A 12,496-nucleotide genomic window follows, 5' to 3' on the forward strand; every position below is an offset into this window, starting at 1 on the left:
GAGTTGATTTTTGTGACTGGAGTGAGGCAGTGATCTAGTTTCATTTTTTTGCATGTAGCTTCCCAGTTTTCCCATTGCTGTGCTTTTTAACCCGCTGTACCACCAGGGAGGCCCTGGGTTTATTTCTTTAGCTCCTTAAATTTTAAAGCTAGGATTTGATGTCATTCTTGATTTTTCTTAATGTAAATGTTACAGTTATAAACTTCCCACTCAGCACTTAATTCGCTGCATCTCACTAGTTGTGGCACGTGTTGTTTTCATTTTTATTTACCTATAACTATTTTCTAATTTGCTTTGTGATTTGTTCTTTAATGAATTGTTTTAATTGTTACTCAGTTCCCCTCCCCCCCATTGTGTCTTTTTCAGTTTCACTTGTACTGTTGATTTCTAATTTTTTCATTTTGATTGAGTGACTTTGTAGTCTAATAGTGGGTGTAGTTTGTAAATTGGCCATGTGCATTTAAGGTAATTTTTTGTGGTGATGTTTACTAGTGTGTTCTGTACATGTAGAGCCTAGTTGCTTTTTTTTTCTTTTAAATTTTCTATTATTTTCTTGTTGGTCTTTACATTATAGAGCATGAGGTCTTATAATATCTGATCTTTTCAGCTATCTTTGTGTTTGGATCCAAAGCGAGGGCACAAATTTTGATCATTTGTTTAATATATCGCTTTCTAGCTAAAAATTAAATGTAAGGATAAGCATAATAAGGCAATTATTATGGATATATACATGTTCTGAAGTGGCAACAATATAAAATTACAAAAAATATCATTACAATAGTCTGAAAGCAAAAGGTATCTTCAGTAAGTTTCTTTTCATTCCTCATGCTTATTATGTACTTTTAAAAGCTGTTTGCCTAACATCAGACTATTTTTTGCAAGAAACATAACTTGTCACGTCTTTATTCCCAGTTAAGTCATCGGTATGAAATAGTTGTCAATTTTATAGATAAGGAGGATAAATAAAAATTTAATTTTAATTAAAATGAAAAATGTTTAATACACATAACTTATAAGTATTGATTTCCTTTTATTTTTCTTTTAGAAGCATGATCAGGGGCAAGTTCTGTTGGATATAGTCTTCAAGCATCTTGATTTGACTGAGCGTGACTACTTTGGTTTACAGTTGGCTGATGATTCCACAGATAATCCAGTAAGTTCAGCTGTTATGTTTAATTCTCATGTTAATTTTTTTCTCATGTTAATTTTTTTCTGTTTGTAATTTCTGATGTATAACATTCATTAATTTAGTGAAGTTTTGAAATTCGAATTTAAATATTTAGAGATAATTTATCCTTTATCCTTCATTTTCTTGCTGTTTTTATCTGTAAGGTTATTTCCTTAAGATTTGTGTATTTAGAAGTCAATCTGTATATTAGCGGCAATGCTTTAATATGTGTGTCAGACAATTGAGAAGAAGTAGCTCTAACTCATGCATCTTAAAGAGAAAAATTGGTAAGAAGGTTAAAATTTTAATTTGAACATTATTAATGTTGGCGTACTAGAATGAAATATTTTAAAATGTTAATGTATCTTGAGTCTTATCCTAAATTAGTCTGTACTAAAATGAAATTAGTTTTCTTTGCTGCATTCAGGAAGAGCTGTTTCTAACCAAAATTCTTAATTTGCTAAGTTTAAATTTTCCAAGTAGGAAGATTCAAAAAACACTTTCACAAATGAGGTAGAAATTAAATTTCAGTACTCTACAGTTCTTGGCTATTAATTTACATTTCTTAGATAGTAACCAACCGCAATTGCAATCTTAATTCTTTTTATTAGAAAGATCAAGTAATACACAAAGAAGATAGCATGTTGAAGTCTTTGTAAATCTGTATGTGGTTATACTGCATGGGACTTAACAGTCGAATACAGTACCCTTTGATTAATACAGCATGACTATTTTGAGGGAAGCATTTTGTACAGTTTGGAAATTTTGAGAAGCTGAGGAAATGGCTCTCTGAATTAGTGCTTTAAAGATTAGTTTGCAAGGACATGTTAATAGAATAGTTATAGAAAATACAAATAACACTTATAAGAAAAGTAAGATTTCTCTCTCTCCTACTCTTTTCAACTTCTCTTTTCCTCATTATTCTTTCTATATCTTTTCTATTCCTCTCTCATTGTAGGGATCCTAGATCTCTGAATGAGTGGTTATTTGAAAGAAAATATGAAATGTTAAATATTACTTGTCCTTATTATCATTTACTGATTTTGCATGAAAAACTGAGGATAATGTGGCTGAAACACACTGAAGAACAGCTAGTCTCAGTAGAAATGTACTTTGGTATAGAAGTAAAAGAAAGACACCCATTTCATATTTTGATGCCTTTACCAGATGACTTGAACTTCACCTTGAGCCTAGAGGAATTCTGTTATTTCTTTATAAAAACATGTAAAAGTGGGAGATGATAGAAATTAGTAGTATGAGCTTCTCTTGAAGGTTAAATTATGAGCCAGGCAAATATCTTAAAGGTATCTGTTATATCTCACTATGTGCAACTTTGAGATAAAAGCATATATAATTCTTAAATATGTTGAGGGGAGTCACATCTCTGACCTTCTAGCGATGGTCAGACCTTTATACTGATTGGAAAAGTGTCATTACGCAAAGGACATAGAAACCATATTCACATCATGAATATGAATGCCATCATTCCTAGGATCGTATTCTGGATGAACTAATAATTGAGATGATACATATTACAAAAAATAAAGATTCTATCCCACAGTTTTGCTTAAAAAAGACATTTCTACCCTGAAACAATTAGAGCAGAATGCATGTAATTGCACAAGAGGTGTTGTAGCATAAGGGCTGGGAAGATGGTTTAGGGGTGCTATAGTGGTGGGAGAACTAGGGGGACTATACTTGAAATAAAATCAAGTCCTGTCCAAAAATTATCAACAATGTAAGAAAATAATTAATTACGAGCAAAAAAAGAGTAAGTGTCTTGAGGTCTTTTGATTTTTTTTTGCTTTGTCTTACTTTCCTGTCTTATGCATGCCTTCCCAGATGAGGTATATTCTGTGGTCCAAGGGCCCAGTGCTAAAATTCAAAGTAATTCTCCCCCCAAAATTATAATCATAGAATTTAAAAAAACTGAAAGAACCTTAGAGACTATTTTGCCTAACAACCTTATTTTTCATGCAGTTTCTGAATCTAAGGCAAATAAGCTCCACCTACTTGCCAGCATTAATAAAACTAAACTTGGATCTTCTCATTTTTCATACAAATCTTTTGCATGCATACTCAGAAAAAATTAGTGATATGGAAAAATGTGTCCAAAGAAGGACATTTAGAGCAAAAATGCCATCTATAATGTGCCATTTCTAGTTGTTAATATGAAATATATCAAAATTTCAGGATATGTGCACTTGTAATAGCGATTTTAAAAGGAAGTATTAGTTGAATTCATGGTCCATTAAGTGTAAGTTACACTGTTAGTTTTCTGTGGTTATTGTGTTACAATATGTTCTTTACTAAAGTGCTGTAAGTCATTCTGCAATTTTTCAGACAAGGCAAACAAAACCATAGAGATGAAATAACCTCTGGCCTAGATTCATTTTCTAATAGCCTGTCTAACATTTTATCTGAGAAGTTGAAAAGCAGTTTCAATTGTAGCTTTAGTGCTTTGGATGAATTTTAAGAAATTTTTTCTTGTTGCAAATTTATTTTTGATGTTGCAGTGTTTAAGAAGTTGTATGTGTAGAACTTTTGAGACTTTGGAAATAGCCCATTATTTGGAAGTGCAAACTCCCTAACTTCAAACTATAGTACCAGACTATAGTAACCAAAACAGTATGGTAATTAAATGGAAATAGACACACAAATATGTGGTATAGAATTAAGAGCTAAGAAATAACTCTATAGCAAGATGGACAGTTAATCTATGACGAAGGAGTCAAGAGTATACAATGGAGAAAGAAAAGTATCTTTAACAACAGATGCTGGGAAAACTAGACAGTCATATGCAGAAGTATGAAAGTATACCATAACTTCTGTCATCCACAAAAGTTAACTCAAAATATATTTAAGAAATGGATATAATACCAAAAACCATGTAACACATAGCAGGGAAAAAAGGCAACAAACTCCATAGCATTGACTAAATGGATGTTTTGGGGTATTTGACCCCCAACAACAAAGGAAACAAGCTAAAATAAACAAAGAATTATATCAAACTAAAAAATTTTGCATGGCAAAAGAAACTATCATTAAAAAGGCATGTTTCCAAATAGGAAAAAATAACACATCTGACAGGGGACTAATATCTAAGATCTACACATAGCTATACAACTCAATAAAAAGAAACAAAAATTCATTAAAAAAATGGGACAGAATTTTAATAGATACTTCTCCAAGAAGATATACATATGGCCAATAGGTACATGAGAAATGTTCACTATCACTTATTACTCATCAGGGAGGTGTAAATTCAAACCACAGTAAGAGACCTTCTCACTCTGTTGAGAAAAATCCTTAGCAGAGATGAACAAAAAACCCCAGAAGCAACAAATGTTGATTGGCTAGGGTGCCGAGGAAAAGGAAATCTTTTATACGCTTGGTGGAACTATAGACTGGTCCATCCTCTATGGAAAACAATATAAAAATGCAAAATATGAACAATAGATATGCCTTATGAGCCTTATGGTCCAGCAGTTCTACTCCTTAATTTAACTCAGGGAATGCAAAATCACTGATTTGAAGGGGTATGTGCATGCCTATGGTCATTGTAGCACTATTTACAATAGCCAAGCTATGGAATCACCTAAGTGCCCAAAGACAGATAAGTGGATAATGATGATATGGCATATATACACGATGGAATACTACTCAGCTAAATACAGATGAAATCTTGCCATTCACAGCTATGTGGAGGGAACTAGAAGAAATTATGTTAATCAAAATAAGTCAAAAGGAAAAAGACAAATATCGAATGATTTCACTAATATGTGGAATACAAAGAAACAAAAGAAACAGAACCAAACCAAACGAATCCTAGAATATGACTGGAGAATTAATTAAGTCTACTGGAAGGGGAAAGTAAAGGGGAATAGGGACCCAGTGGCCTATGCTCAAGATTATGGGTAGCTCAGTGTGGTGGGTGTGGTATGGTAACATATACCTGAATATGTGTGAACCTATTCCACTAAATCATATACATAAGATGTTACTTCCACAAAAGGAAAAAAATCATCCGTTGCCCGAAAGTCACTTTCTTCTTGTGGAGATTGATTCAGAAGATTGCACCTTATTGTAGTGTTGTTTATCCTATATTTGCTCATTTCTCTTTAGATGCAGTCTTTGAACTGGCATAGTGTTCGCTACTTGTAAATCTATCACTCCTAACTGATACTTTGAAATATTTCAAGCATACGGAAATGTATAGGCAAAAAACACCTAGATTACAAAATAATACATCCTGAGTAAGATGGCAGAGTAGGAAGTTTCAGGGACATAAAAGAAAACACAGTAGTCTGACTAACCAACTGTAAAGGAGCTCTAGAAGAAAACAGAGATCTACAACAATTAAGCAATTGATCAAGAAAATACCACATCCAAAATCGTTGGAAATGTTATAAAGTTTTACTTCTCCTTCCGCTAATACTTTCTCCACACGCACACTGTAGTCAGGAGGAAGCAACACAATTCTTGGTTTCCTTCCTTGGGACAAAAGATGCAGGTTGGAACTCGTTTGCAATACTATGGTCTACCTGTTGACTACCAAAAGGACTGCTGTTTGTCTCAGAGATTCAACCGGGAACAGCAGCATTATGGTTTTGTTCTCAGGTTATGAGCCACAGAGGACTGCACACCCAGGGACATGGGGTGTAAGCATGCAGTCAGAGGAAACAGTAGAATCTGAGGCTTTTTAGAAGAAACTGAGGTGAGATGCTTTGGTATTTAAACATTTAAAAGGGGTCTGGGGAAATAGGTAATTGATAAAAAAAAAAAAAGCATTCATAAATTCGTAAAGCACAAATGCCCATTAAAGACCCGAGGAGACTTTAAATTTTCATACTGGGCTGATCTGAAGGTTTAATAATAGCTTCACTTATTAATGAAGATATTACAGACTGAGGCATCAGTATAGAGCTGATGAGAGGGCTGTTTTTCAAGGCCCAATTTTCATGCAAAGAATACTAGAAATACAAAGGAGCAGGAGAAATAGTCCTTTTAAAGGAACAGTCCTTGAAGAAACCTATGGATTAGACTCACCAGATGGAGACTTTAAAACAGCTGGCTCAAGTATCTTATAGTAGCTTAAAGAAAATACTGACAAATAATTTAAAAGAATCAGGAAAACGGCCCTCCCTGGTGGCGCAGCGGGTTAAAGCACAGCACTGAGAATCTGAAGCCACTTCCGTATGAGTTCGATTCCCGCCTGCCGCCTGCCCTGGAGGAGACCACATGGCGAGCCAGACCTCTCCTGGCCCGCCCGCTGCTCCCCTCAGCAGTGTACTTCGTCGATCTGCCTGTTCTGCTCCCCACTCTGTCTCTGGTGAAGCCTCTCACCGCCCCTGAGCCTCTGGCCTGTACCCCAGTTCTGTATGCACAAATAAATAAATCTTTAAAAAAAAAAAAAAAAAAGAATCAGGAAAACAGCTATGTCCAAATGAGAATATTAATCGAGATAGTAATTATAAATCTAAAATCAAACTAATTCTGAAGCTGAAAAATACAATAAGTGACTTCAAATTAAGACAGTTCCAGACAAATAAAATCTGGATTAGTTTATTACCACTAAACCTGCTTTCTAATAACAGCTACAGGGAGTCTTTCAAGTATACTATAGTATCTCAAAATCATAGAGAAAAATATAAGGTTCTCTGGTCAGCGTAAATGCATGAACAATTATTTTAATAAACAAATATATTTCAATGTAATAAATAACTTCATTTGTTATTTCCTATAAGATACAAAAGGTAAATGCACAAAGAGTAATTATAAATCTGTGTTAAAGGGTACATAAATATAGTAAAATAATTGATGACATCTATGAATAAGAGAGAGGCAAAGCTCTTATAATCTGCTATAAGTTTATATTACAGATTGTTATAGTTTTAGGAAATTACATGTAAACCTCATGCTAATCACAAGGAACATATCCATAGAAAACATGTAAAAGGAAATGAAAGGGAAGACTTTCTATACATATAGCACACAGCTTAAAAAGTGCTCTCCTTTTGAAGGAGCTAACAAAACTCATGGGTCCCTTACTTTCTAAATTTCTTGTTTCATTTATATTTTCACATGTCAGTGTTACATGGATTGGCTTCAAGGATGAGTTTTTAGAACCTCTCTAAGCCTTGTATTTGTTTTCTTATCAAAGATTTAAGCATCTAATTTAAAAAGCAGATGATGGATGTTTTGTTGCCATGTGACAACCTTAACATTATTCACATATATTAACCACTGTGCACTAAATATTTTAATTATATTACCAAATTTAATCCTTATGACATAGTTGGATACTTTCATTCCTGTTTTACAGGTGAGAACATTGAGGTGCTGGAAAGTAAAGTAAGTTGCTCAAGATCATAAAGTTAGTAAATGAGATAGAGATTCTAGAGGGTGTCCCCCCATAGATGAACAAAAGGAATATTACCTTTTATCACTGTGGAGGCTTACAGAGGTTGTTTTGAAGATACACTAATCCTTCTAAACAAGGAGCAGATAGGTCATCTTAGTCCCTACATTTTAGTTCTAAGAGTGTTGCCCTTCAAATGTACCACTAGGAAAAAGCAAGTCAGTGCCCATGGAGGTCCGGTGACACACAGTGGAAAACCCCTTTGTTCAGGAGACAACTTACACAACCTACTGACAACTAACAATTGGAGGAAACTGTATCTTGATTCTTCTCCATATGTGCGCAATACATAAAGGATTCATAACGACGTTTACAGGAAATTTCAAATGTAAAATAAATGTTTAACAAAATAGGCACCAACATTTGAGAAAAAGTGATACAGTAAATTTTTATGTGTTAAGTGCTTACAGCAATGCTTACAAGATAGCAGTAAGTGCTCATCAAGTGTTTATAAACAAGTAAAAAGGACTGTGATTCCCCATTGGTGTAATAGAGAAAATACTGTATTCAATCAAAGGGAACAATGAAAGATTTTGGTAACAAAATATTGTTACAATAAAAACCCACCGATTAGGATAGAGTAGATACTGTGAAAGACTGTATGTTTTAATATTAATAAAAATGGCAATTAAAATAAGTATATAGAATTTTACTAATACAACTAATAAATCAGGCGATCATAAAAATCTACATTAGTTTTTAAGTACCTATGGAACTTTGCCAGAAATACAGAAGAAATTTCATTAGTACAGTTGGCAGATACAGAATTAATTTGCAGAAACAATTAATTTGCAGATACAAAACATTTTCCAGAATTAACATTCTCTTCTAAAAGATAAGAATGAGAAATTGGCTTTGAGAAGACAGCTAACAGAAATTCTGTCCCTAAATAAAAACTCCTGATGCATTAATAGTGTTGGTGATGAAATACCCATCCCTAGTAGCTACTAACACTAGGTATTAACAGTTTCTGATAAAACATCACATTTTATGTCTGTATGAATTGTACTGCAGACAATTAAGTACCTTTTTTCAGATACAACACAGTTATGCAATTGGTACAACCATTATTGGCACGGCAGATTATAGTCTCTGCCTAAATATGGTCATATAATCTCAATGCCTGTTTATATCAAAAAGGATCAGAGAGTTTATAATGTTCAAGATGTAACAAAACATTACTGTAAGCAATTACACTCCTAGATATAAACTCAATAGAATTTTTAAAAATGTCTGCACACAAAAAATTACCACCCATGTGTTTATAGAAGCATTGTCCACAGAGGTTAAATAGCTCAAATGTTCATCTTCTTATGAATAGATATACTGAAAATGTTATGTCTATATAATGAAATATGATTGATCAGTAAAGAGGAGTGATACACCACTTTATATCTACTAGGTTGGTTATAATTTCAGATGATAGACAAGAGCATATATTGATGAGGGTGCAAAGAAAGTGAAACCCTTATTCTTTGGTGATGGGAATGTAAAACTTGTAGTCATTATGGAAATAATTTGCCAATTCCTTAAAAAGTTACATTTGGCCTTCTCTGGTGGTGCAGGGGTTAAAGCAAAGCACTAAGAAGCTAAAGCCACTTCAACATGAGTTCCTGCCCTGGAGGTGATCCACATGGTGGGGCAGACCTCTCCTGACCTGCTGGCTGCTCCCCTCAGCAGTGTACTTTGACAATCTGCCTGTTCTGCTCTTCACTGTCTCTGGTGAATCTTCAATCCTCTCACTGCCCCTGCACCTCTGGCTATACCCCAGTTTTGTATGCACAAATAAATCTTTTAAAAAAAATACATTTAAAAAAATTTTAAAAGTTACATTTAGAGTTACAATAGGGCCAAATAATACCATTCATAAGCCTGTACTTGAGAGAAAACATATATATATATATTCATAAAAAAATTTGTGCATAGGTGTTCCAAACAGCCATGATAGCCAAAAGAGAAACAACCCAAGTGTCAGCTTTCCAGTGGACTGAAGTATTGTTACAGGCTACAACATGGATGAACCTTGAAAACATTAGAGTAAATGAAAGAAGTTACAAAAAATCATTTTTATGATCCCATTTGTAAGAAATGTTTTGAATAGGCACATCCATAGAGACAGTAAGTAGATTTAGAAGTTACTAGGTATCTACCCAAAGGACACAAAAAACATTAATTCAAAAGAGCACCTGCACCCCATATTTATTGTTGCTCTATTCACAATAGGGAGGCGGTGGAATCAGTCAACCCAAATGCTCCAAAATAGATGACTGGATCAAGAAAGAGAGGTACATATATGCAGTGGATACATATATACTACTCAGCAATCAAAAAAGATAAACTCATACCTTTTGCGGTAACATGGATGGAGCTAGACGGGACCATGCTTAGTGAAATAAGCCAGAAAGAAAAAGAAAAATATCAGATGGTTTCAATCATAGCAGGAGTGTAAGGGATTGGGGGAAAAAAGTAATTGTAAGAAAATAAAAATGAAAATCAACAAACAACTGGAAACCAGAGACATTCTGCAGGAGAGGAGAGGGGAATAGGATCAAAACTGGGGTGGGAGGAGCACATGGGACTCTGGTGATGGCACATGGGGGAGTTGGTGGTGGGAAGTCCATGGGGATTATAACCAAGATGAAAAATGCACAAGATAAAGAATGAAGTTTAAATAAATAAATAAATGTGTGCGCGCGCGCATGTGGGTGTGTATACATACAACATATATATAAAACACAGTAATAAAATAAAGAAAAAATTTTGTTATGTGTATATATTGAACACTCAAGACTGAAGTTCAATAAATAGTTGTATTTGATGAAAAAATGTTGTTATGGGATATGGACAATGGGCATTGGATCTGACTGCTGCTAGAGGCATGATTTCTCTTCAGGGTGATGCAGATGTTCTGATGTTTATTGGTGATGCAGTTGATAGTACAGTGCAGAAACACTGAGATGTGTATTTTAAAACAATGAATTTCATGTGTGAAAAATCTCTACGAATATTGCTATGATTAAAATGCTGGGTCTGAGGTGAGAAAATAATAATAATGAACAGCTATATACCAGAGACATTTTATAGGGGAGGAGTGGGGGACGAGATCAAAAACAGTGGGGGGAGGGAAATGCACTGGACTTTGGTGATGGCACATGGGTGATTTGGTGATGGGAAGCCCATGGGGATTGCAACTGAGATGGAAAAAGGCAGAAAATGATGTAAAAATAAGCTATTATATTATTTTTAAAAAATGCTGGGTCTGTGGCCACATACATTTTATGTTTTGACAAATGTTGGAAAGTTCTACAGTGAGATAATATGATTTGTTTAAATGCTTGTTTTCCGTACATTCCTGCCATTGTGATATATTCACAGTTTTAATCTATGCTGATATTATCACAGAAAAATTATAATCCAAGGAAGATTGCTTGTATAATTATGATCAAGATTAACTTTTTTTCATATACTTAAATGTCATTTTTACTTACTTTTCTGTGAACTTTCTACTGTTATCCATGACCTGTTTTTCTTACTGATTTGTAGAACTTCTTTATAACTTTTCCCCCAGTTTTTTTCTGAATAATTATCATTTTTACTATGAATACCATCTTTTTTATCCAGTAGTGCTAATTAGAACATTGTTCTATCGTCCCAGTTTAAGCTAAGCACCTAAGTCCTATCTCCCTGACCTCATTGGTGAAGTTTATTAAATTTCCCAGTGCTTATTATTATTCTCCATCTAAGTTTTGTTAGCACAACCCATTTATTTGGGATATAAATATAATAGAATCTCTGTTATTAGAATGTTTTGAAGGGAAATAGAATAATCTTATAGGTTAACTGATCCCAAACTTTGATTTTAGACAAGCTTTAAAATGAATGCAATATGTGAATTTTTCTAGAAAATGTAAAGGACAAATATCACTAGATTAATGGATAGATGGGTGGAAAGATGGATAGGTGTGTAGCTATATAGACAAAACAAATATATTAAATAGGGGTGGAAACCAGCTGATTTTCTCATAAACACATCTCTCCCTTCCTTCAACTATTGAGTCATTCAATAGGTTTAATCAATCCCGTGGCAAATATTTTTTTTAAAGATTTATTTATGCATAAAGAACTGGGGTACAGGCCAAAGATGCAGGGGTGGTGAGAGGATTCACCAGAGACAGAGTGGAGAGCAGAACAGGCAGATCGATGAAGTACACTGCTGAGGGGAGCAGCGGGTGGGTCAGGAGAGATCTGTTGCACTATGTGGGTCACCTCCAGGGTGGGGATCGAACTCATGCTGAAGTGGCTTTAGCTTCTTAGTGCTATAATTTAACCCACTGGACCACCAGGGAAGGCCGGCAAATATTTTTAATTGATATTACATGCGAAACCATGGGTTAGGTGCTGAATTTTCAGCTTTGAAACATACTTTATCTGTTACCTCATAGACTTCATAATCTAATGTAGAAGACTGGCAATAAAAGGTAAAACAAGCATATTACAATTAAGAAGGAATAACATATTACAATGTTATGAGGAAATTTAATATCCCTTGCTTGTTTATAGAAAAATAACTGTGTAAACAGCAACTTTGTGACATACTTTTGATAGGGTGGTCAATTGAGGTAATTTTGAAGAGGTAGTATTTTAGCTGAGACTGGCAAGAAATGAAAAGGATCCAGCCATGGGAAAGCAAGGGAAAGACAGTATGCCTAAGGAAACTTGGAACTGATGTCCTTAAGATAGCATCTTTTTTTTTTTAAGATTTTATTTATTTATGCATACAGAACTGGGGACAGGCTGGATGTGCAGGGGTGGTGAGAGGATTCATCTGAGACAAGTGGGAAGTAAAACAGGCAGATTGACGAAGCACACTGCTGAGGGACCAGCGGGTGAGACAGGAGAGGTCTGCC

The 12,496-nt window shown here is 34.4% G+C and overlaps 1 protein-coding gene across 1 annotated transcript in view; it reads left to right on the forward strand.

Moving 5' to 3' along the window:
• The window catches only part of PTPN4 (protein tyrosine phosphatase, non-receptor type 4 (megakaryocyte)), a 154,624-nt gene that overhangs the window by 56,948 nt on the left and 85,180 nt on the right, over positions 1-12,496 (forward strand). Inside the window, exon 3 of the mRNA XM_004674719.2 lies at positions 1,046-1,153. Coding sequence (XP_004674776.1) covers positions 1,046-1,153 — 108 coding nt within the window. The remainder of the gene's footprint in view (positions 1-1,045; positions 1,154-12,496) is intronic.

The sequence above is a fragment of the Condylura cristata genome, unplaced genomic scaffold (assembly GCF_000260355.1).
Source record: "Condylura cristata isolate star-nosed mole 26May11 unplaced genomic scaffold, ConCri1.0 scaffold00002, whole genome shotgun sequence".
In the NCBI taxonomy this organism is placed as follows: Eukaryota; Metazoa; Chordata; class Mammalia; order Eulipotyphla; family Talpidae; genus Condylura; species Condylura cristata.